At 37.5% G+C, this 26,644-nt stretch overlaps 1 protein-coding gene across 2 annotated transcripts in view; it reads left to right on the top strand.

The window, feature by feature from the left end:
* AKAP6 (A-kinase anchoring protein 6) overlaps positions 1-26,644 on the top strand; it is a 481,813-nt gene that overhangs the window by 327,423 nt on the left and 127,746 nt on the right. For both annotated transcript variants that reach the window (XM_029951555.1, XM_029951556.1), the window contains one exon: positions 11,268-11,416. In XM_029951555.1, coding sequence (XP_029807415.1) covers positions 11,268-11,416 — 149 coding nt within the window. The remainder of the gene's footprint in view (positions 1-11,267; positions 11,417-26,644) is intronic.

Raw genomic sequence — 26,644 nt, 5'->3', positions numbered from 1 at the left:
GGTATCTCAGTGTGGTTTTGATTTGTGTTTCCCTGAGGATGAGTGATGTTGAGCATCATTTCATGTGCCTGTAGGCCATCTGGATGTCCTCTTTGGAGAAGTGTCTGTTTATGTCTTCTGCCCATTTCTTCACTGGGTTATTTGTTTTTTGGGTGTGAAGTTTCGTGAGTTCCTTGTAGATTTTGGATACTAGCCCTTTATCTGATATGCCATTTGCAACTATCTTTTCCCATTCTGTCGGTTGCCTATTAGTTTTCTTGATTGTTTCTTTTGCAGTGCAGAAGCTTTTTATCTTGATGAGGTCCCAAGAGTTCAGTTTTGCTTTCATTTCCCTTGCCTTTGGGGATTTTTAATTTTTTTTTAAAGTTTATTTATTTTGAGAGAGAGAAAGAGAGAACATAAGTAGGATAGGGGAAGAGAGAAGGAGAGACATAATACCAAGCAGTCTCCACACCATCAGTGCAGAGTCTGAGCACCATCTTTTTTTTTTATTTCTATTTGCATAGAATATCTTTTTTCAGCCCTTCCTTCAGTTTCTGTCTGTATCCTAAGATCTGAAGTGTGTGTCTTATATGCAACAAATAGATGAATCTTGTTCTTTTTATTCATTCATTTGGAAAATTTAGTCCACTTATGTTTAAAATAATTATCAACATGTATGTATTACCAGTATATTAATTTTGTAGTTCCTCTCTATTCCTTTCTTCTGTTGTGGTTTTCTTTAATTTTACATTTAGATTCTATTCTCTTTATCTTTTGTGTATCTACTATAGATCTCTGCTTTGTGCTTACCGTAAGATTCACATGTAACATCCTATGTATATAACAGTCAACTTTGAATTGATAGCATCTTAAGTTTGAACACATTCTGACAAGTCTGCATTTTTACTCCCTTTCTCAGTGTTCTGTTTTCTATATCCTAGTTTACATTTTTATTTTGTGTATCCCTTAACTATTTATTATAGTTATAGTTAATTTTACTACTTTTGTCTTTTAACCTTCTTATAGTAGATTACATGTGGTTGATCTACTACTTTTACAATATACATGTGTTTACTAATGAGAGTTTTACTTGCACATGTTTTCTTCTTATTAATTTCATGCCTTTCTTTTCGTTTTAAAGAAGTCCCTTTGATATTAGTTGTAAGGCTGTTTTAATGGTGATGAACCCCTTTAGTTTTGCTTATCAGAAAATCTCATTTTTCCTTCAGTTCTGAATGATAACCTTGCCAGACAGAGTATTCTTGGTTTGAAGTTCTTTTTAGTTTTTTCATTTTTTTTGTTTTTCCTTTTAGCGGTTTGAATATAACATATCACTCCCTTCTGCCCTGTAAAATTTTGGCTGAAAGTTCAGCTGATAACCTTGTGGGGGCTTCCTTGTATGCAGCAAGTGTTTTTCTCCTGTTTCTTTTAAGTATTCTCTATTTATCTTTAACTTTTGACATTTTAATTTCCATCTGCCTTGGTGTGGAGCTTTTTGGTTCATCTTATTTGGAACTCTCTGCTTCCTGGACTTAGAAGTCTATTTCCTTCTCTAAGTTAGGGAAGCTTTCAACCATTATTTCTTCAAATAATTTTTCTACCCCTTTCTCTCTCTCTCTCTCTCCCTCTCTCTCTCTCTCTCTCTCTCTCTCCCCCACCCCCCTTCTCTCTTCATCTATAACCCAGATGCTTGTTCTCTTGATTTGTCCCACAGGTCTCTTAAGCTATTTTCACTTCTTAAATTTTTTTTTCCGTTTTGATGTTCTACTTGGGTGAGTACCACTGCCTTGTCTTCTAAGTCACTGACCCTTTCTTCTAGTTCTTCTAGTCTGTTGTTGAACTTGTCTAGTGTATTTTTTAGTTCAGCTATTGTATTATTCAGTTCTGTGAGGTCTGTTTGGCATTTCCTTGTTTTCTATCTCTTTATTAAAGTTCTTACTGTGTTCATCCATACTCCTAAGTTCATAAAACATCTTTATGACCATTACTTCAAGCTCTTTATCAGGTAGATTATTTATATCCATTTCATTAAGGTCTTTTTCTGAGTTTTTGTCTTGTTTTTTAACTAGGACCACATTCCTGTGTTTCTTCATTTTGCTTGACTCTTTGTATTTGTTTCTATCTATTAGATGAAATAGCTACCTGTCCTAGTCTTAAAGGAATCGCCTTATATAGGTGATGGAACTTATAGTTCAACCTTGCTCTAGCTTTTGGTTGTTTCTCAGACCTTTGTGATTGTCTAAATAGCCTGATTTGTTGTTGATAGTTCCCTGCTCTTGAGCATATGCCTAAAGCTCTCAGTGTTCCAAATGGAGGGATCTAAGACAGTGCCTAGTTTTAGGGTCATTGTAAGCCAGATCTTGAGGCTGCATCTTTTAAGGTATTTAAATATCTACAGTCTTGTGGGTCTGCAATTATAAATCCTGCTTACTTCTAGACCAGGAGATATGGACGTACTGGTTAAGCAATAGTTGTAATATTGTGGCTTTTGATGTGTATCTAAGCACCATTCTGGGTGATATCAGCTAGCTGTGGTGAGGCCAGAGAAGGATGAAAATATTGTATTTTTCCACTCATGTTCCCTGGGGGCAACTCTGTAGCCTCTGGATGCAAGGCAACCCAAAACCTGCCCCTCAGGCCTGAAGCTCCAGGACAAGAAAATAGGCCTTTCTTACAAGATGATTCTAGGTGATAGTCTAGTGTTTATGTAGTGCTCTAGGGGTGGTAGCCTACCAAAGACTATCTCTTCAATTGTTTCAGACCTATGTGAACCAGAAATACACTCCCCCTGACTACCAGAAGCAGATGCTCAAGGACATCCACTGTGTGGGTTGCATGTTTCCACCAGCTGTGATGGAGTAGAGCAGAGTAAGATTTGGAGATGCGCGGTTAGGGGGGAGCACTCAGCTACCCTGCTATGATGCCTAAGGGGTTATGTGAGTGGGCAAGGTGTTCAGCCAACCTAGCCATGGCATAGTGGGGCATGGCTGCAGCTCCTAGATGTAAGCACTCCCACTAGGGCTGGCAGGATAGGAGGTAATGTGAAAATGTCCCTCCATGGGGCCAACGCCAACAAGAAGCAGAACCCAAAAATGGCTCCCACTGGTGCCTTTGTCCTCAGAATTCCAACAGGCTCCTGACCTTCTGGTGGACACTTTAATATTAACAAATGAGTCTCCTTGGTTTATGATCTGGGTGCATTTTAAACTGTGGCTTTTGTGCTGGGTCCCTAGACCCTTACTAGGTCTGTGCATGAGCCCTTTAAGGATAGATTTTACATTCCTTATAGCCCTATAGTTTTCCTAGAAGTAAGTCCCATTGGTTTTTGAGGTCAGACACTTTAGGACTCATCTCTCCATTGCAGTTCCCAAGGGCTGGAGTGTCTGATATATGGCAAAAAACCCCTTGCTCCTCAGGAGTAAACTTCATATTATGAGATCCCCCTAGACTACGGGTCAGGGTACCTGAGGTGAGATTTCTTTCTAGACTATCTCTTTGCCTATCCAACCCAACACAATGTGGCCATTTTATACTTTGCTGTAGAGGTGCTGTTCAGCTAGCTTTGAGGTCCTTTTCAGATAGAATTGTCCCATATGTAGCTGTATATTTGTTATGTTCATGGGAGGAGGTGAGTTCAGGATTCTTCTATACTGTCATCTCAAACTCTTCTCAAAGGAGATACACATTGAATTCAGTCCCAAAGGTAGTTATTTTAGGAAATTGTGAACTGCCTACAATGCTGACAAAAGCAAAAATGCCCCAAATAACTAAGATCTTGAGGGGGAAAAATATAGGAACACTATAAAATGACAACTCTAAATCCTGGAGTTAGTATGGAGAGTTCTACCAAACAAAATTATGGAGATTTACAAGTGTAGATTCTAATCAACCCTGGAAATCCTTGTGAGACCTGTAGGTGCTTCCAGAAGAAGGGACATCTGGGCTAGTTGCATGAGGGATACAATAGGGAGAAAAAAGAGAAGTCATAGTAAATATTTATATAAGGAAGAGAAAAAGGCATGTGCTTATATTTATTGCATCAAAGGTTAAAAAAATCTGTGTAGTAAAAGTAGAAATATATTTCCAAATAACAGAATTATTGCCAGAAAAAGTACAATCTTCCCTCTTTCTCACCCACCACATTATATTAAAGGATCTTCCTGAGTAACTGTGGACTCTTCCAAAAACAAATTATGGCCTTGTTAATGTCTCCTCCAAAAGCTCAAATTGCTCTTTTTCTTTAAAATGAAAAATCAGATTTTATTAAGCTAAAACAAGTTCCTACCCAGAAGACTTAAAACCTAAAGACTTAAAACTTGTTTTGAAACACATTCTAAAGATTACCACATGAAGAAAATAGCTGTAGTTTTCATTCTATATGTGTGTGACTGTCATCGTTAGTTTCTAATATAATGTATGACATATAAGATCACTCTGTTAGCTGAATAAAACATTATCAAGTCATTCTTGAATTAAAGCTTTTATTCTTTTCTTCCTAGAGAAAAGTAAATAAGTTATATATTTCAATAATTTTCTTTTGTCAAAGATAGTCTCCTTTCTAAGTGAGAATGATACCAACTGTTTCAGAAATCAAGCTGAGGCTTCAGCCTTCGAACAATCTATTTTATTTCTTTGTACATTTTAAACGGTTTCAGATTTTCAACTTCAGTAATATTCATTCAGCCAATTTTTAGAGTATGTGTGATATACCCCATGCTGTGCTGTTGATACAGCACCAAACACATAGACCAAAGTCCCTGCCCTCATGGGGCTTCTAATCCACTGGAGGAAGATGGACAATACAAAATAAGTAACATATTTTGGCTAGATATGGTAAATATGTATGAAGGAGTATAGAGATTGTGGGGGAGGGTGTGAGTTGAATTTTTAAGTAGGAGATCAGAGAAGATCTGAATGAAAAGATGACATTTCTGCAAAGACCTGAGAGAGGTTAGGGACTCAGCTGTCATGCAAACAAGACCAAGTGCCCCTAGAGCATGCCTACTGGCCCTGCTGGAGTGGGTCAGGATAGGTCGAGGACTGAGGACTAACCAATGGCATGGGGAATGTGGACAGAAGCCTGAATCTAGTGGAGTATGTTCAAGAGAAAATAAAAGAAGAATTGGACATAATGAATATAGATAGTGTATGTAAAAGTGACTTTGCTATAATGGAGAACAGAGAAATGGGGCTTTGGCCAGAGGAAAGATTAGTGTCAATTGGTGCCTAGGGATTATTTTTCCTTCTTTTTTTTTCTCACGAAGGGAAAAGCAACAGCATTTTTTTTTCTGACTGATGTGCTGATGAGAATAATACAGAAGAGAGGAAAAACTTGATTTAGGAGAGAAGGGCGATTTAATGTAGAGGTAACAATCCTTATGTAGAGAAGAGGTCTGGTGCACAGGTGAAGGGGATCAGATTAGACAGAAATATGGACAATTTCCACAGAAACAGGAAGGAAGGAAGTGGATGTGGACCGAGATACAAGGAGGCAGGTGGCTGTGGTGGGAAGCTATGAAGTACAATATGAATGAGCAGGTAGACTTCTAATGCATGAGTTAAGAAAGAGTGAAATTAATTTTAACATTCTCAGGATACTTAACCCAGCAAAGAATGCTGGGACATGCAGCAAGGATGAAGTAATTGACATTTCTTGACTAAATTAGTGCTTTTTAGGGCAAGAATAAGGGCTATGACTATATGTAATTATAAAAGTAATTATGTGTTTAATCCTTGAAGATTGTTAGGAAATTTACCTCCCCCCCAAATTTATAATGGGTTAGCTATTTTGTTATTTGATACAGTATCAAGGGGAGGTATATAGTTGAGTAATTATTCAGGCCCCAAAGAAGATTATTGAATTTGGATCACTACATATAAAGCCAAATTTAAATAAAATATTTTATAGCACACTGTACCTTATAATCTGATTAAGTTATTAATTTGTAGTCTAAATTTGAAGATGTATCCCTTGTGACTAAGGTTCCCCATGCTTATAAAACAAAGGCAGAAACATTCTATTAATGATAAGAAGCAAATAAATTAAATTCAACCTCAGATGGGAAGCAGTGCTTCCAACTTTATTATGTGTATTAGTCTGCTAGGGTGGCAATAACAAAATACCACTGAGTGGGTGGCTTAAACAACAGAAATGTATTTCTCACAGTTGTGGAAGCTAAAAATTCCATTTCAAGATGTTGGCAGATTTGGTTTCTGGTAAGGCATAGCTCCTTAGTGTGGAGACATCCATCTTCTTGCTGTGTCCTCATATGGCCTTTTCTCTTTCTCAGTACTATTCTTCTTTTAAAGACACCATTCCTATTGGATTAGGGCCCTATCCTAGTGACCTCATTTAATCTTAATTCTTTACTTAAAGACTCTATCTCCATATATGGTCATATTGGGTGTTAGGATTCAACATATAAATTGGGAGTGGGAGGAGTTCAGTCCATAGAATTATCTTAAAGGTTTACTAGGATACCAGTTACTAAAATCTCTTAGTCATTTATCTGGGACACTGGCCTTCTGGCCTGATGGAAACTTGATTCCCTTCTCAATGCAGTGTTCTCAAACTACATCAGGGGGTAAATGCTTTATGAGCATATTTGGACTAATCCATCAGCTGACTCTCTTGCCATGAAAGAAAAAGGGAGATGGAGGAAGATTAAGACCATTACAGAAACAATGACATCTGCTGTTATGTTATTGGATAGCATTAAAATTCTCTAATCTGACATCCTCTGTGGCCTATCCTCTTCTCTGTAAGACTCTTCATCCAAATGCCCCAAAGCTCCAGCCCCCACCCCCTTTCTCTGAACATGCCACATCCTTTCATGCCTCTAGGCCTTTGAACAAACAAGTCACTGCCTATAAAGAATTTATATGTGGGGCGCCTGGGTGGCTCATTCAGTTAACCGTCTGGCTTCGGCTCAGGTCATGATCTCACAGTTCGTGGGTTCAAGCCCCACATCAGGCTCTGTGCTGACAGCTAGCTCAGAGCCTGGAGCCTGCTTCAGATTCTGTATCTCCCTCTTTCTCTGACCCTCCCCTGCTCACACTGCCTCTCTCATCTCTCAAAAATAAATTTAAAAAAATTATTTAAAATAAAAGAATTTATATGCTTCTTCACCTGAAAAAATCATACTCATCCTCCCAGATCTGGCTCAAATGCCACCTCTCTCAAGCTTTTACTGCTCATTCTTAACTTTCAGACAATTAGTTGTTTGCTTTTTTAAATTCCCATCCATCCTCCCCACGTTCATTTCACTTAGCACACTTGTAGTTATCTGTTGGCATAGCTCTTTCCTGTAGTCCCTTTGGAGAAGGGACTATGTTTTGTTTCTCTTTGTACACACAAAGTGGTGCAGTTCCTGACACATGATAAAGGCTCAATGAACATATGAGTAATAAATGGATAGATGGATGAATGGACAATTCATTTATTCAACATTTATTTGCTGAGCTCCTATTATATTCTGCCAAGGTGCTAGGGAATACAAAATAGCAAAGGAAAGAGACAGACACAGTCCCTTTATGGAGCTTGGAGTCTGGAAACAGAGACAGAAAAAAATAAAAATAAGTAAATACAAGAATTTTTAAATTGTGTTATGTTCTCTGAAAGAAATTAATACTGTTGCAAAAAAAAAGAAAAATAGAATGAATCTACCTTTGATACGGTGATCAGGGAAAGCCTCTCTAAAAGATAAAATGTCAACTGAGAGGTGAAGGCTGGGAAGAAATTAGTAAGAGAATGTTCTGGAGAAAGAGAGCAACATTTGCAAAGGTCCTGAGATAGGAAATAGTTGTTTAAAGAACTGAAAATAGACAAGAGTTGACAGGAAGATGAGGATCAAGAGAAGGCCGATTAGAAAATGACATATGAGGGTCCAAATCTCTTAGAGCATAGAAGTTTGGGATTTTGTTTGTTTCTTGCTTTTGTTCTGTTTTGTTCTGTTCTGTTTTTTGTGTGTGTGTTGTTTTGTTTTTGTTCATTGGGTTTTTTTCTTATGAAAACCACATGGCTACTGTAAAGGAAGATTGGGGGGCAGGAATGGGTGAATAGAGATGAATGTTAGAGGATAATTGCTGTACTGCAAAGGCGAGGTGATGAAGCCATGGACTGGGCTGGCAGGAATGCAGACAGGGGAGACAGACGGGGCTGACATTTTGGAGGAAGACTCAATGGGATTTAGAGAGTAAATGGCTGTGGGAAATGAGTAAAGGAGGAATAATGGACAACTTTCTGTTTTCTGACCTGAGTAACACATGGTGCCATTTATTTCAAAGGAGAGACCTAAGTACAGAATGTTTGGGGGGATGTGGTGAGGATGAGAATGGAGAATTCTCTTTTAAATACTTGTGCCTAAAGTAAATCCAAGGAGCAATGTCAGGTGGTTGGTTGGATATATAATGTGGAGCTCAGAAAAAGTTAGGAACCATTGCTATATAGATTGCAGTGAAAGCCATGGAGAATAGTATAAATAAAGAAAAGCAGTCTAGAATTAAGTCCTGAAACAACAACCAGTGATCTCAGCTATGATTCAGAAATCAATCAATGAACCATCTGTGAAACAGATTTGGTGGTGGAGAAGGAAGGAAGGAGAGTGATTGAGAATCCATCACATTAGGTCAGCTAAGGGGTAATGCAGACTTTCAGTAGAGTAAGTGAGAACTGATCTTTTTTTCTCTCATCATATTCACTCTCCCATGGCATTCTCATTTCCTCTCCTAATGTCAGCCATTGCTTCTAGGTTTCTATGTCAGACTTAATTTTCCTCTTGTTTACTGATCATCTCATTTTGGATATTCCCTAAGTACCTCAAACCAAAAGACTCAAATCCAGATCATCTGTTTCATCCATCCATATTGCTGTTTTTTTACACCTACGTTCACTGATGGCACTATGGGCCTCTGGGCAACTAGGAAGTAACAGGTTGATCTGTCACTAAATCTTTCCTCTTGTTCCTTTATTTTCCTTAATGAGTAAGTTGCCAAATTCTGTTGATAACGTATCAGCAATGTTATTTCATCAAGCTGAGCTACCATTTGTAAAATATAGTCAAAAAGTATCCACTATTATCATAAATGCTAATACATAAAATTCCCTTAATGAGAGATTCAGTGTTACTATTTTTGAAAGTAGTATATTTTCTTCATCTCTTTCCCCTAAAAATTTATCTTTGGACTAAGATATAGTATGAGAAAAATTTAACCAGTCTGCAGAGAGATTTAGACTGGCAAAGCCATTCAACCTTAGCAGAAGGAGCTATTTTGGTTCTATTTTTATCATCACGTTTAAGAATGAATCACTGAAAGCAGAGAGAGAAATAGAGATGGATAGGAAAGACTTGGGCCATCTAATTCATCTCTTTGTTAGTGCAGGGAAGTTTTCTATGTCAAATGCCTGTGAGATATTGTGCAATAAAAGTCTTACATGACAACATTTCAATCATTTTCATAAGGTGACTAATTATCTTCAAGTTGCTCTCAGCATTGTTCTCTGAACTCTTTTCCATGTATCCCTGTCATGAGAGGTGAGTTCCTCTGTACACAGAAATGGCCTAGGGTCTCAAAGGGATAAGCTCCAATTATTTTTCTATAGTAGTGATATCTACACTAAGTTGACCTCACTCTTGATGATTCTTTTTGTGACCAGTGGCACACATTTGTGAGATCATTATCCAGAATGAGGATGGTCTGGCTTGTTATCTTAGGATGTTTAAAAACTTATGAGAATCTCTAGGGATCAGACATGTCCCTTGACACCTAGTGGTGGAGAAACATTATTCAAATGGGGTTTCCAATAGAATACATGGTTTGGGATGACCTCTTCATTATCCTTACAGCTTGGAGGAGGGGAAGGATAAAAGGGGTTGGCATTTGGGAGGATTATTGTTTTTAAGTTCTTTGACTATTAGTTGCCAATTAGTTTGGGCAAGAAAAATTCACATGAACCAATATAAGATTATAGCTTTTAATTGATTTCTGAAATTTCAATGATAAAAATATGCTAATTTTAGCAGTTTAAAAAAGTTTCTCCTCCAGAGTCTAGAGCTTTCATAATTAGCTGCTTGTAGTAAGCAACAACACAGGACCTCCAGAATGGTTTGAGATCTTACTTTTCATAAACTACCCATTTCATTCACAGAGACCTGGTTCATTGTATTAAGCAGCTGCCACTTTGTAACACTGTTTGTTGTTGTTGTTGTTGTTGTTGTTGTTTTGTTTTTCTTCCATGGTCAAGTCTATAAAGCCAGAGATCAGGTTCACAAAATGTAGAACCTCATGTCTGACTTGGCTTTTCTTAAATGTTACAGAATTCTGGCAACTACCCAAGAGCTGACCCAGAACTGTTTTTAGCACAACATGTAATTAAATTAGAAAGAAGTAGCAGTTTTAAGGCTTATCATAAATGTTAACAGACATGCCTGGATTTTGTGAAGTATGCACCAAAAAAAATAGAGTTCCTTTGGTGCACAGCACACAAGAAGTCGGTGTTTCTCCCTCTCCTTTACCATGGGCACACATTCCCAGTCTCATCTGGTGTTCTGGGGAACCCTAAAGCCACAGGGATCATAACAGCTGCAATAAATAAAGCATCTATTTAGTACATATCCATGCCAAATATTATTCAACATTCTTTTGGCCTTGGTTTGATAGAAAACAGCATGGTGAACTTACTACCTCTCTTTACTACAGTAAGCCCCAAGTTAACTATGAAAGATATAACAATTGAAACCAACATGTAAGCAAAATCATGATTCTGTTTTAAAATTAAGATAATAATACAGGGGACCCCAAAAAATGCAACAAAGGAAGTCTGTTGTCATTATTGAAGATGTATTAGAATTTGTACCAGGCTCTTTTATTCTTCTCAGGGAAGATAATGAGAAACGTTCAGAATATATGTCCATGCAAACGTATGAGGGAGATCTTTAACAAATAAATGTTACATATGTGGCAGTATACAGAAGAATATTATTAAGGAATTTCACAGAATTTTTATGTAAAATCTCATCATACAGTATTATGATCTCAGGGATATTTTGTGATATTTACTGAGTCTTCTGAGAGTTCATTTATTCAGGTCATATTTTAAGAAGGAACTTATAAGATTCAGATCTAAAATATAATTCTGTAATATGCACAGCTGATCCCATTAAATCCTACCCAAAAAGGAACAGTATAATGATGTGAAGAATTCCCATTCTTTGAGTTGTTACACCTCACTTGAAATGCATTCCTTCTGGATTAAAACAGCAATTCCCCTTTTCTTCTCTCTCCAGGCTGAGGTTCAGCTCTGCTACCTGGAAGCCCAAAGAGATGCTGTTGAGCAGATGTCCCTCAAGCTGTACAGTGAGCAATACACCAGCAGCAGCAAGAGGAAAGAAGAGTTTGCTGATATGTCAAAAGTTCATTCAGTGGGAGGCAATGGGTAGGAAGCTATTCTTTTCGTTCTTTTATTCTCGCTAATCTCTACTTTTTCTATGATTCTCCACTGGTTAGTGTCAGGCAAAGCATTTCCTCCTTAGCTAACAGACCAGGAGAAGCTCAGTAAAGTAGGCTTTTACATTCTTTTCCATTTGTGTCAGAATGGAAGACTGTGGATTTTATCAAGACTCTCTCATTTAACCCAGAACTTCCTAACGTTCCTGTTATTTTTTTCAAAACAGCCTTTTTGCAAGCTTCAAATCTCTGTTTCAGAGTAGTAATGTCAGGAATGTTTGTGTGACTATGGTGTGGCTGTAGTGTTGGTCTTTCTTTTTTGTAAATTTTTTTTCAGTGTTTTTCCCCCTTTATAAACTTCACCGTTTAAAGTCTATCCAAGGGACTTTTAAATATCAAAATCTCACTGGAAATTTGGTGCTACATAATTTTCCTGAAAACATAGATCTATAATAATTCTTCAGAGATTGTGGGTTAGCCAGTTGGATTCACATAAAGTCAATTAGAATAACAGACTAGCGCTAGAATTGTCCTTGGTTTATGAAAGGACCCAACAAATTTGGTGACCCATCAAAAATTTCCTTCAGCCTGACACACATGGCTATATTTACATTGTACTAATTACCCAATTATACTATATTCAACTTATATATAATGTATTCAATTATAGTATGAATAAATAACTCATGCTTTCAGATATTTCCAAATGACTTTAAAGTTATGCAAATACTGCATACATATATATTTTTTCTTTTCAGGCTCAATTCTATTATTTTATAGGTGATTATTAAGGAGTAAAAGAATACTAGTTAAATTTAATTATTTCATTAGTTTAATGACTTAATAATATGTATACTCATAAAACTGGGAATGGTGACCTACTTCACTTTTCTACTTGAGCCACACAACAAGGGGAAAAACCGTTCCCCCAGGCTCCATTACATACATGTTAATAAGCATCATATGGGATTTAACTGTAGTGAAAGTACTCCCTGAAAAGGCAGGAGGAAACACATCTTTTCATCCACTTGTTTGAATTTATACTTTAAATGTGTATAGTTACAGATATTTTGGGGTAAATTAAATACTGATTATAAATCCTGTCTTGTGATATAACATAGGGTCTAAGAATACAGGAAAAAAGATGCGGGTCGTAATTCTGGTTAGGAAGTGGGAAAGAACTTTTCAAATTCTCAAATTTCAAATTTTCAAATTATATAATTTTTGGCTCTATCAAGATATTTTTAAAAAATTTTAATGTTTATTTTTGAGAAAGAGAGAGTGTGTGTCTGTGCACGTGAGCATGCAAGCAAGCAGGGAAAGGGCAGAGAGAGAGGGAGACACAGAATCTGAAGCAGGCTCAGGCTCTGAGCTGTCAGCATAGAACCCAACACTGGACTCAAATCCATTAATCATGAGATCATGACCTGAGCTGAAGTCAGACACTTAACCAACTGAGCACCCGGGTGCCCCTCTATCAAGATACATTTTTATATAGGCACATTATGTATATATCTGATTTATCTTATATTCCATTGAATCATAAGAAAAACATTGCAACAAATAAGAAAGAAAAAGTTAGATCTTGGAGCATGAACAATAAGCTGTTTTGAAGCTTTAATATGCTTTAATTTCTTTCTGTGCTTAAATAGTCTTTAGTGTAAATGCAAGCACAAACTTTAGGTCACATTTTCATGTTTTCTCAAAGCCCTGGAGACTGAGCGGGCACCACGTGCTTCTGACCTCAGATTCCAAGGACCCAACCTGAGTACTTGCCCTGGGCTTCACAAATCATAAATTTGCCCTGGGAATTGCTTAGTTAACAACAAGCATTGTTCTGTGAAGTGGGAGTAGGTGAACTTGCCTGATATCCTTTGTTTATACTCCTTGGGGTGCTGAAGGCTGTGCATTGTGCAGAAATTTAAGAGCGTACTGAAGAAAAGGCAGCTATTTAATACTAAGGACAAAAACCATATACTCCTTTCTATTTTCTGTTTACATACAAAAAAACCACTGTTTGAGGAATGCATGTGGGTGAGGTTATCTGGGGTGTCCTGCCCCCAAGACTCCCTGCTCCCACAGTCAAATCCTTAATTCGGGAGCCTTAAGAACACAGCCTTGTAAAATTATCTGCTCCAATGATACATAAACTTCATTAACAGTTAGTTTTGTTGCGTAGAATGAGCATTGTTTCCAATAAGCAATTGTGGGAATAGTGTGGGCTTTCTAGGGTCTTCATTCCATATCCAGACATGAGTTGATTAAATCTCCAACTCTTGGTTTTGGCTCAGGTCAAAACCTCACAGTTTATGAGTTTGAGCCCCACATCAGGCTCTGTGCTGACAGTACAGAACCTGCTTGGGATGCCCTCCCTCTCTCTCTGTCCCTCCTCTGCATGCTCTCTCTCTCAAAATAAATAAATAAAGTTAAACATTTTTTAAATTAAGCTGATGATACAATTCATATATTTTTATTTCTTCCCCGTATCTATATGCACACGAAGAGTATGTGGTTGAAAAAATGTATCAGCTACACCAGGGAAGACACCTGCTAGACAGAATGGTGATGTTAAATTTCTAGGAAGTTTACATAACCACAATATTGCTTAGAAGTGAATTTTAATCGCTTCTCAGCCTTTTGGCTAAGATCAAGTATAGAAATTCATTTTAACCTCAGGGCACCTGAATGGTTCAGTCGGTTAAGCATTCGATGCTCGATTTTAGCTCAGGTCATGATCTCATCTTTTTGTGAGTTTGTGCCCTGCATTGTGCTCTGTGCTGACAGTGCTGACAGAAACTACTTGGGTTTCTTTCTCCTCTCTCCCTCTCTCTCTCCTCCTACCCTACTCAGGATGTCTCTGCCTCTCTCAAAATAAATAAATAAACTTAAAAATTTTTTTTAAAGAAATGAATTTTAACCTCTTTGGCTTATTGAAAAGTTGGATATCAAAGTGATAGAACTGAGCTTTATATACAACTATGAACTGTGTGTTTAACAATCATGAATATGTGTGATAGGAAGATTTCTCTGAATATGTGAGGCTGTGTGAACGCTAGTAACAGAGTTGTTTACCTATGGGAGACATTTGGCACTGGCTCCAGCATCACAAAGTGGGAAACTATGGCTTCCTGGAGGGACATGCAATGCATGAGTCACTGATGATTCTCTGAGCAGATTGGTGCTTTTCGATTCTTGCCAAGTTAAATGAAAACACTTAGAGATTGTTTTGTTTCTTTTAGCCAGTAAATATTCATTGAAGGCCTACTATGTGAATGGCACGATGGTCTGAGCAAAGTTCGTCAAGAACACTTACCTTTTGTATATTTTGTAAAGTGTAACCATCTCTTTTCCTGATACCTCTTTCTATCAGGAGGTTGTCTGACTTCATTTTTTAAATGAATTTCAAAGATGCTGTTTAATTCATTAAGTAGCATCCTACTTGCTGTCAAGACTTACTGTTGATCACAAACCATGTCTTTTGTTCAGTTTATAAATGATAGAACTGGGAGGTAAAAAGCCTGGGTGACTGGCATCCCCAGGATGATTATTTAAGTTGGAGCTAAGACTTCATTGCAGGTCCCTGGGTCTGAATGCAGTAGACAGTTCAAAAAGTCATGCTTTGCCTTCTCTTTGAGGATTTCATTCAGGCTCTCCATAAACATTTTTTTCTCTAAGTCCTGTGTTGTGCATATTCCATAATATATGAAATTTAATTATGGTATTTTTCTACTATGGAGAAATTGAAGAGTCTTAAGGAGATTTCATTAAAGCCACAGGGAAATTTGGGCAAAAACATTAGGAAGTAGGCTTAAGTGATCACAGACAAAATTGGCTTCAGTTATTAATTTGACAAATATTACTAATATGAAGTACAGAGATTAAAAGCAAAAAGGAGATGCTTACAGTTTGGCAGGAGGAGCCAGTTTATAAGCAACATGGAATGAAGGATCATGAGTACTAAATTAGAAACCTTTGTTGGGTAGAGGTTTTGGCTCAGGGAAGACGACAACAGGGAGAGGATTTTTAGAAGAAGGCCTGGTAAAGGGTGTTGAGAATCTTTTCATATGTCTGTTGGCCATATGTATGTCTTCCTTAGAAAAATGTCTATTTAGGTCCTCTGCCCATTTTAAAATTGGATTATTTGGAGGTTTTTGGTATTGACTTATGTTCTTTATTTATTTTGGATACTAGCCTTTTATCAGATGTATCATTTGCAAATGTCTTCTCTTCAGTACACTGACTTTTTGTTTTGTTGATGGTTCCCTTTACTGTGGAAAAGCTTTTTATTTTGATGTAGTCCCAATAGTTTATTTTTGCTTTTGTTTCCCTTGCCTTAGGAGACATACCTAGAAAAATGTTGCTATGGTTTATGTCAAAGAAATTACTGCCTGTGTTCTCTTTTTATGGTTTCAGGTCTCACATTTAGGTCTTTAATCTATTCTGAATTCTTTTTTTGTGTATGCTGTTATAAAGTAACTCAGTTTTATTCTTTTGCATGTAGCTGTCCAGTTTTCCCACGACCATTTATTGAAAAGACTGTCTTTTTCCCACTGTATATTTTTGCCTCTGTTTATTGCAGCATTATTTACAATAGCCAAGAAACAGAAGCAACCTAAATGTCCATCAGTAGATGAATGGATAATGAAAATGTGGTGTATATACAAAATGGACTATTATACAGCCATAGAAAAGGATCAGATCATGCCATTTGAAACAACATGGATAGACTTAGCAAGTATTATGCTAAGTGATATAGTAAGGCTGAAAAAGACAAATACCCTAAGATTTCACTCATAAATGGAATCCAAAAAAATGAATAAGCAAACATAAAGCAGAATCAGAACAATAAATACAGAGAACAAACTGATGGTTGCCATGGGGGATTAGGGAGGGGGGACAAAGTGGGTGAAGGGGAAAAGGAAATACAGGTCTCCAGTTATGGAATGAGTAAGTCATGGGAATGAAAAGCAGAACATAAGGAATATAATCAATGATCTTGTAATAGTGATGTAATGGGACAGATGTAGCCATACTTATGGTGAACACAGCATAATGTATAAACCTGTCAAATCACTAAGTTGTAGTGAAACTAATGTAACATAGTGTCAACTTTACTCAAATTTTAGAAAAAGAAAAAGGAAAGAAAGAATGTTGGGTTAGGGGAAGAGCTTTTCAATTTAATCTGAACAAATGTTTATTTAGCACCTACAAAGACAGACCATAGTCCTGCCTTCATGAAATTTATAGGTCAGTAAAACAGTGTGGCATTAAGCCAGTATTTACCTGGGAAATGAGAGAGAAGGGGAAGCAGGGGGTGCTAGAGGATCTCCGAGCAACAGGGTGGGCTTCATGAGGCAAAGCTGCATCTGTCATGCTCACCATACTTTGCCCTATACCTGGTGCTGGGCTTGGTGCATGCTAGATAGTCAGTGAATGAATGGATGCATAAATGAGTAGCTAAAATTGATCTGGGGCTCAAAGAGAGGGAACAAAGTTCTGGAATCATCAGACTCCATGCTGGTTCCAAATGACTAGAAAGCAAGGTAGAAAGCTAGGGGTGAAAACTAAGACTTGGGAAGAAGACAAAGTCCAGAACCTGAAGTTAATCACTGAATTCCTGATTGTTACCAAGAATCAGAATCACCTATGGAATCTTTAAGCTGAGATATGTCTGCCTACTCCACTCCATTGATTTGGTTTTGGGATGAGCACTGGGTGTCATATGGAAACCACCTTGACAATAAACTATAATTTAAAAAAAATTCTGATTTGGCAATCAGGAGTGAGCCAAGATATAAATATGTTCTAATGCCCACTTCCAGTTGAGAACCATTGCATTAGTGGTTTTCAAAGTGCGTTCTCTGGACCAGAAGCATCAGAGTCTCCTGGTAACTTGTTAGAAATACCACTTCTCAGTACCACTCCAGACCTACTAAATTGGGATGTCTAGACCTGGGGACAAGCAATCTTTGTGTAATGAGCCCTCCAGGTGATTCTGATGCTGCTTTTTGAGAAGCACTGCTTTTGTCAATGAAGATTTCAGGTTAGAAATTAATCGAGAATGTGGGGACTGGATTGGATACTAAAGCCAGAAAGAATTGATCAACCTTGATGACTTATCAGAAAAGAGGAATGAGGGAGAGAAAGGAGCCATTCTAATGTTTTAAATGCCAGTTCAGGGAGTAGAAAGAAGATGGGGGAATCTGGATGCAAATGGCTTTTGTGTCATTTAACATTGAATTATACCTGTTAAGTGCTGCCTATACTGAGGATGCAGAGACAATGGGACACCGCATGCAGCAGGTGTGTGTAAGTCAGGAAAGCCTTCCAGAAGTGTCATGGAGTGTGCCTCAGGGTCAGAAGTGACCATGAGAAGGCCTGAACTAGGACAGTAGCAATGGAAGCTGAAAGTTTCCAATGGAAACTGACAGAAGGAAGTTGAAGACAGACCCCGGACATCAAGAGGGTGACATTAAGGGAGGGGGAATTTAAGAATGGGCTTCCGGATTCAGGCCTGTGCAGTCTGGCAGGTGGACATGTCATTCACTGAGGTGGGAAATAAAGGGGAGGAGCAGGAGTGGGAGAAAGAAGCTGAGTGGGACACAGTTCCAAACTGCTTGACAGGCTGTGGAACATCCAAGTGCAAATGCCTAGAAGCAGGTCTGGGTCTCAGGAATGTTTTGGGCTCCTCTACCATCAACAAGGACAGTGTGGTGGCTGTGGTATGGCAGAGGCTGAGAGAGATGGGAGCTTACTTTATGGTAAATGACTCCCTCACCCAGGCGGACATAACGTTACCTTTAAGGAATGCTTGCTTTAAAAAGTGTGGATAATCAGAATATTTTGATTTCAGTTGGGATACTTCATGCTATATTATACAAATCTTCCAAAATAAAAAGTCCATCATTGAGAATTCAAGGTGGTGTCTTGATTGGCAGGAATTTAGGACCACAGTCAACTATCATTTTCTGCCTCAAAGCTGCGGGTAAAATTGCCTGATCCTAGATACTAGAATGAGTTAGGATGGCTCACTTTGCTTCCAACTGCACAAAAACATGTACCTTTATGGGTAATCATGAATTCAGTCTAGTATAATTTCTTCAAGGAGGAAAAAGTGTGTCCTAGATTTAAAACTAAAGACTGGAATTCAAGTTGGCACTCTGCTGCTTTTTATCTTTGTGACCTTGATTGGGACACTTATCCTCCTCAAGGTGCGATATCTCTGTAAAATGGGAATAGTTATCCCAGTCTACTTCATATACTTAAAATTTTTTAAATTTTTTATTATTGAAGTATAGTGGACATACAATGCAGTTTTTAGTTTCAGGTGAGCAATATTGTGATTCAGCAATTCTATATGTTAAACAATGCTCACTGTAGTTAAGTGTAGTTACTGTCACCATATAAAGTTAACACAATATTATTGACTATATTCCTTATGCTGTACTTTAAAAAAAATTTTAATGTTTATTTTTTGAGAGAGAGAGAGAGAGATAGAGCATGAGAAGGAGAGAGGCAGAGAGAGAAAGAGAGAGAGAGAGAGAGAGAGAGAGAGAGTGAGGGAGAGGGAGAGAGAGAGAGTCACAGAATCCAAAGCAGGATCCAGGATCTGAGCTGTCAGCAGAAAGCCCGATGTGGGGCTTGAACACACGAACCGTGAGATCATTATGACCTGAGCCAAAGTCAGACACTCAGCCAATTAAGCCACCTAGGCGCCCCCCCTCAGTGCTGTACTTTCATCTCTGTAACTTCTTTATTTTACAACTAAAAGTTTGGACCTCTTAATTCCCTTCACCTATTTTGCCCATCTCCTTACCCCTCTACTGCATATAGTTTTTGTAGCACAAAAATGCAAGTCAATAAGAAAATGCCTTAAATATTTATAATATAATCGATATATAAAAATTAGTTATTGAAATATGCATTGAGCAACCACTATGTTGCAGGAAGTGGTAGGAGATGCTACGAATAGAAAAGACAAAAAACATAATCTCTTTAGTCTTCAGTCTAGTGAGGAAGAAAGACACTCAGATAATCCTTCTGAAACAGTGGGTAAAATTCAAGATAGAGAGTATTATGGGGGTACTTAGGAGGTCTGCCTAACCAAGGAGATTTATGGGGGCAGGAAATATCTGAGCTGTCAGAAAAGGTACATAGATACTAGCTATTAGAAAAAGGTTTGGTAGAGGAAAGGTGAGGATTTCGGCCAAATGACAGTAACTGTGTGTGTGTGTGTGTGTGTGTGTGTGTGTGTGTGTGTGTATTGAGGGCTACTATAAATAACTTAATGTTGTTGAAGCAGAAAAGCATGGAGATCTCTCTTGACTCTGCTTCCTGGGATCAGGAGGGAATACCAAGTGAGTTCTTAGGGACTTCTGTTCTGGTGGTAAAGTTCTAGAAGATACCTCAGTCTCATTGACCATATGCCAGGTTTCCTCTGGGTATGGGGAAATTTGAGCCATGTCTCAGATAGAGACATAGTCAAGGTTTCTCCCCTGAATCTGAGAAGCTAGGAGTAACTCATGCCTCACCATGCAAGGTTTCAGTGTAAAGTTTACTCCCAATTATAAACAGGATATATAGGTAATTCCCAAGCACAACAGGCTGAAATGAACTTTAAACAGATAAAAGGTTAAGTTTATCACAAAAGATGAGTCCATTTTCCTTTAGAAAAAGAAGCTTCTCTGTAGGTTTGAACAAACACACAGAGATATATATAGATGTTATATAAATATATATTTACACACATATATTCATTACCTATATATATATATACATTTATATACATTATATGTATATAATATCCCCAAAGGGAAATGGTTTGAAAAATGAAAACAAGTAAATCACTATTCAAACTATTGTTTGATTAAAGGTAAAATTTGATTCTCTAAATTAATTAAGCAATAAGATACACTGAATGATTTTAACCACCTGAGAAGGGATATAATCACCCTGGATTTTACTGCTGCAGGGTGATCTTCCTGGCTTTCTATTGAGCAACATGCCAGAAATATCTCTGTTGCAGTTAGATGAACAGTCATGCTTCCTCATATTCTCTCTCTCTTTCACACACAAAATGACCATTTTGAATTTCTGCTCAATGAGTGTTTTTGGAACATTGCTACATAAAATGTTTTCTTTTTGGTACATGCCAGCCATAAAATGAAGTACCACCTTTTGTCTGTGTTAATGTTGGGAGTGCTCTTGCAAATAAATCACTAGGCAACCCAAAGAAACTTTATTTCCACCATGAATTTCTACTTTCTTCCTCTGACTTTTTCTCTGTCTCAGTCTAATGAGTAGCTAGCTGATCAGTGTCCATTTCAGGTTGTTTTTGCTCCATCCTTTGTATTCTGATGTTATTAAATAGTAAGACCAGGATGTAGTCAAAGGGAGCCAAAAATACCCTGCTACCGTCTGCATATGAGTACTATGCAATTATTAAAATAGGTCCTTCTGGGCAAAAAAAAAAAAAAAAAAAAAAAGGAAAAAAACTCACCAGTAGAAATGTATTCATTGGAGTCATGATATTATACCCTTTTAATGTGCAAATACATTAAACTAATTTTAGACCTGGGCAGTCTTCCACTTCAGTGATCTAATGCCATCCATGCCAAGATCAAGCAAAAAGCAACCTAGAGAGGCAGAGGCATACTTTCTGGGGAACTATTACTTCAAAGTTAACAGGAAAGTCAGCTAATAAAGAGATATATTTGTGTCTCCCTCCGTCATAATTTCTGTACTGCTTTGGAGGACTGATGAGGCCCACTGAAGAGGCAGAGGGATGCTAGCAGGAGCAGTGAGAGGGGACCTGAGGCAGATCTAAGCTACCTTATTGTAATGTGCAACTTGAGTCTTCTCTTGAAAATTTATTCCTTTATTCATACCCCCATCTTCACAAAGGATTTGAGTCAACTTATAAAAATATTTGCAATAAAATAAAATAAATATTTGACTGAAGTAAGTTAAGCAAAAGTAAAATACGTATAAGAAAACAAACAGATGCATATTCTCTGCTTGTGCTCAAGAATGGTTGTGATTTGGTTCTCAATTTTCCATACCAAAGGAAAAAAAACCCCTTCATCAGAAAGCGTATGGTGTCCTAAGATTAAAAATAATATGTATCTAGGGCAGCATAGTTTCTTATGCCACTGAGGCCCAAGAGGAATTTCTCTTGTAGTTTTTTAAGGAGAAGACAGGCATCTGTGATACCATAGCTCTATAAGAGAAACAAAATTCCCAAGGCAGTTTAAAAAAATTTTTTTTTAATTTATTTTTGAGAGACAAAGAAAGATAGTATGAGCAGGGGAGGGTCAGAGAGAGAGACACACACAGAATCCGAAGCAGGCTCCAGGCTCTGAGCTAGCTGTCAGCACAGAGCCTGACGTGGGGCTTGAACCCACGAACTGCGAGATCATGACCTGAACCAAAGCCAGACGCTCAACCAACTGAGCCACCCAGGTATCCTCCAAGGCAGCTTTTAAATGTAGGCTGAAGAAGTGATGTCAAAGAATAATTCAGTAAGAGCAGTTCTACAAATAACTAAAATTGTAGTCTGAGGATAGCACTCTCTGGGCAGAGTCAACCTTGATGGAGCAGATGGAATCATTCTGGGAGAGCTCTCTATGTTAATTCTGCCACCAGGCTTTTGTTAAGGACTAGGTGGCAGGGGATAATTTCCAGATTATTTACTTCCTGCCCTAACCCTGAAAGTTCATATTCTCTGTTGCCTATTAAATCTTTGAAAACCAGGGAGGCCTAGGGTGTGGTAGTCCTTTTACAAGAGGGTAAGCTGCCCAGTGCATCCCAGTGTGGCCAGTAGCATGTCTAGATCCACCTCTCTAACACACAGAGGATTACATAGGAAGATTTATTCTTTTTTTTGTAAAAAATACATAATCTCTTGCTTTGTATTGTTCCCCCATTTGTGTTAGAATCACTACTGATTCTACATTCTTCAAAACGTTTTCCAGCTCTTTGCCTAGAACTTAGAGTGTGTTATCTGGAAATTTAGATAAGAGTAACTTCCTGACAGCCTAACAGAATCCTCCAAATACATCCAGAAATATACACTGATATTTCTAATTGATATTTTCTAACCTTGGAGATCAGAATTTTGTTTTGCTTTGTGATTTTTATTGTAATAACAACTGTTTATGGACAGGCAGCCCATGAGCCCATGAGAAAGTGGGGCTAGTCATTAACAGATTTGTAGGGTTGATTTTATTTTTCTCAGACATTTTTACATATATGTGAGTATATATGAGAATTGAGAAAATTACTGCTGAAAAGAACTCCATATTCCTTTTTATTTATTAATGGCAAAGGCAGGCTGCTTTTCTCATGAGGAAGTTGCTCATGAATTTTCATTCAAAATAGTAAATTAGTGTCCACACTCTAATATGTTTAGAGTGGAAAGGGATTCTACATGCAACTGTGTATATTGGATTCTACGTCTAGAAAGCTAAATTTTCTTCTTTAAATATATTATGATTGGGGCAGGTGCCCCTCCTGTGCTTACGTGCCACATGGAGTAGAGGATGATGGGAAATTTTGATCTATTACTAGTATTTCACTTCAGTAAAATTCTTAAACCATATTTTTACAAGATTTTGTTACCACTCCCTTTAGTGTCTTTTTTGAAAAGCAGAGGCAAACTTCCTTGAGCAAATAATGTGAACAGTGAGCACTTAGTGAATATTTGGGGAAAGAATCAATATGCTAAAGAAGCTAGGAAAATTGGATCATTTAATAGAAGTCCCAATATAGACAAGCTGGTATTTCAGGAACCAGTCTTGTATTTTGCATGTGTTGGTGTGAAATGAACCACTAAGCGTATAAAAGATAGATTCTTAAATGCTCCCAAATAAATGTCACTGAGACTTAGGTAGAAAAACTGCCAGAACTTTATAGTGTTATCTTTTCTTCAAACAATAATTGCTCTATTTTGATGATTTCTTCATTTGGTTGTCTGTTTTAATCATAATTCCTCAGTGGGCCAAGCTGAAACCTCATATATTCACACACACCTCCCATTGATTTCACTTGGGTGAAACTTTATCTTTTAAGCAAAGTTTAAGTTGAAATGTTGAGTTAATGATGCTCACTTTAAATACCAAAGGCTGAATGCATTTATGTATTCAAACACTTAGCTAGTCAAACATAACTCCCACCAGGGTTTAGAGGAAGGATTATTTCTTAAACTATGCTAGCCTTACAAATAATGTATTGCTCTCCAATCTGCAAGAAAATAATACTGAATAAGCTTGTTAGTATTTTATTTCTGTGGTGAAAAGCCCTGGAATCTTTTTGTAAATTTGAAAAGGCAGAGTAAAATGGTGGACAGGATGCTGGGAAATATTTTTGGCAATTACGATAATAGTGAACCCAAACTTAGAAACAAATACTAAAGAAAAAGTTGCACATTTATGTCTCCATAGATTTGTCTCTATTTCTATTAAATTCTCCATCTATAAAATAAATACACTCATAATTCTGTGCATCTCTAACAAAAACCTGACTTTGATTTAGAAGACTGTTTCTACTTATAACATGATTAGCCTTTCAACCTCCTAAAATGGGAATATTATACCTACAACAGAGTGTCTATAGACTTTTATTGTGAGCCCAGTTAAGATCAAGTATATGGCAATTTAAAGAAGTATCCAAAACAATACCATTTTGGTGATGTGTTTGCTTTGTAACATTTTCATAGAGAATATAACAGATTCATACAGTACTGAAAAGGTTTACTTTGACATCTTTTAACACCTAACAGATTACATATTTGAGTGGATGAGTTAACACAACCAAAGCACAACCACAGAGAAAATTTTGTGAGGAAAATTCCTCCAAAAAAGTAGTTCCTATATTTATATTCTTACAAAATTCTGAGCCACTGGCCACAATTTCAATTGCCTCTCTCTCTCTTCTAAAAAGAGAGACTGGGGCCTTTGTCACCAAGAATTCAAGAAAAGAACCTTGTTCTGAATTCAGCTGATAAAATCTGCATATTCTTCAAAGGGATATAATACTGTTAACTAGCTCTATGCTACCCTTGATAAATTTACTCATCGATGATCCTGTTTTCCTGAAAGACATCATCTTTCATAAAATCACTTGAAAAACAATTAGCACACCTTTGCAGGTAATATAAACATAAGAAAGTAAACTACTTTCTTAGCTAAGAATTTTCCTGAAATAATGAACACATTAAATTGCATTCCAATCAGAAGCTTTCAAAGAACCAACAGAGAAATTCTAGTAATTTATTTGCGATTTGCTACAAAGCTTCGTATTTGATTTTAGTAAATTTGGAAGGCTCTCAGGTCTTTTCTAAGCTGTGAATTAACATGTGGCTAAGAATCTGAAATCAGGCCCAAATGCTAAAAAAATGTTTTAATCTTCAGCATTAGGACCTTATGAGAATTGTTGTTTGGAAAACACTGGTGTTGATTTTACGCTAATAAAACAAAATATGAAACCAAAGCATTTACTGTAACTACCAAACTCAAGCCTACATATTCTCAGCTAAGATGAAAAAAGGCTAAAGAAAGGCTGAGTATCTGTGCTAGGTTCATTTGCGTCTGGTGAGTCTTCACTGTAGACTCTCTGAGAAATCTGAGGTGCATGTAACTAGAAGAAATGGTTTTTGTTCCAAGTCCCTTATCAAGGATAATAGGAAGGAACAGTTTAAAAGACATAAAGGTGTGATAATCAGGCAGTGAAAAAATGTCCATGGTTCTGAACATTTTACCATCCTATATATGTTTTGTTTGTTTATTCAAATCTGCTTTAATGTTCAGCATAGAAAAGAAGAAGATGTGAGAGGAACAGGAGAGCAACTCACATTAATTCAGAATCTACTGCACATAATATATTTTTTATTAGCAAATGCACCATTATCATGTACTGGAAGGCAAAATACCACCTTCCAAAGGACTGAAGAAGCCTGTCCATGTTGCCCTGGTTGTGTTGGTATTGACACTTGAGTTAGATACCATTCTCTCTGTCACATGCTGCTCTTCTGAAGTCATTATTGCCCTGCTAAAGGTTTTTGGCTTCATTATCTAAATTCATTCATCATTCATATACTGAGCACTAGCAATGCAAAGATAAATTTATATCTTACCCTTGAATTATTTGGTCATTATCAAAATTTCTTTTGTCAGACACATATGGAAAACAAAACAGGCCTCTTTATTTTCCTTGCTGATTACTAATTTTTATGCAACATCCTAACCACATAATTTCCTGGTAAAGCAGGGAAAAACCTTGCTTTAAGATCAGAGCTCAGGCTCTTAAACACAATGCTTATAGCCTCCCCTAATAAGTTAACATTGTCCTTAGGGAACTACCTCTTGGTGTAAATGCTGCTTTTTAGATTTATGTCTCTCCCTTCTTTTTTCTAAGATGGCGTCTGGGTTTACATGACTTTGTGACTCTAGACTGCAGTGAGTTCCCCTGGCTTACCATGCCTCTGGTATATATAGGCTGGCTTGATTCCTTGAAATGGATCTTGCCCTAGATATTCCAAGGCTGTCCCCCACGGAGGACTGTGGCAGTGTTGTTATCTCTTGGCTTGGTCAGGAGGTATTTCCTGCTGACTAAGCATTATCTTAGCTCTCACTGACCCTGCCAACTCTCTGAGGTCTGGCTTCAGAGGTCCCCCTTCCTTGGGGTCATTGTGCCTCTGTTGCTATGGCAACAGCACGTCAAATTCATCAGGTGAACTCCCAGAAACCTCCTGGTATGGTAATGTGGGAGAGAATAGTGTCCTCAGGGAGGGAATAGAAGAACAGGGAGCAAGAGGAGTCCTGACCAAAGTTCCCTCTGACTGCAACATTCCCGCTCCAGGTTATGGGGAAGGAAATTTAATGGCAGCCTCTTCTCAGACTCCCTAGCAGGTTATAAAGCTGATATCCTTGTGCTTCTGGCTTTCTTTTCAACCTGTCTTACATACCTCTTCTCTGGGTCTTAGTCCAAGAGATGGGAGGATATATACCCTTAGCACTTGCTCCTCTTGGTTTTCTTTCTTTCTTATTCTCCAGATCCATAGATATGGGAAGTTTGAATTTTTCCCTTTATTTCTCCTTTGCTTTTAATATTCTCCTGAATCATACTTTCCTAATTTGGCGGGTGGCATTCTTCTTTCCCCCCTGTCTTTATGGTTAAAATGTGGGAAAATACAAAGATAGAGAAATGATGGCCATAATTC

This window comes from Suricata suricatta, chromosome 9 (genome assembly GCF_006229205.1).
Source record: "Suricata suricatta isolate VVHF042 chromosome 9, meerkat_22Aug2017_6uvM2_HiC, whole genome shotgun sequence".
Classification (NCBI taxonomy): Eukaryota; Metazoa; Chordata; class Mammalia; order Carnivora; family Herpestidae; genus Suricata; species Suricata suricatta.
This window is presented reverse-complemented; position numbering and strand designations above follow the sequence as displayed.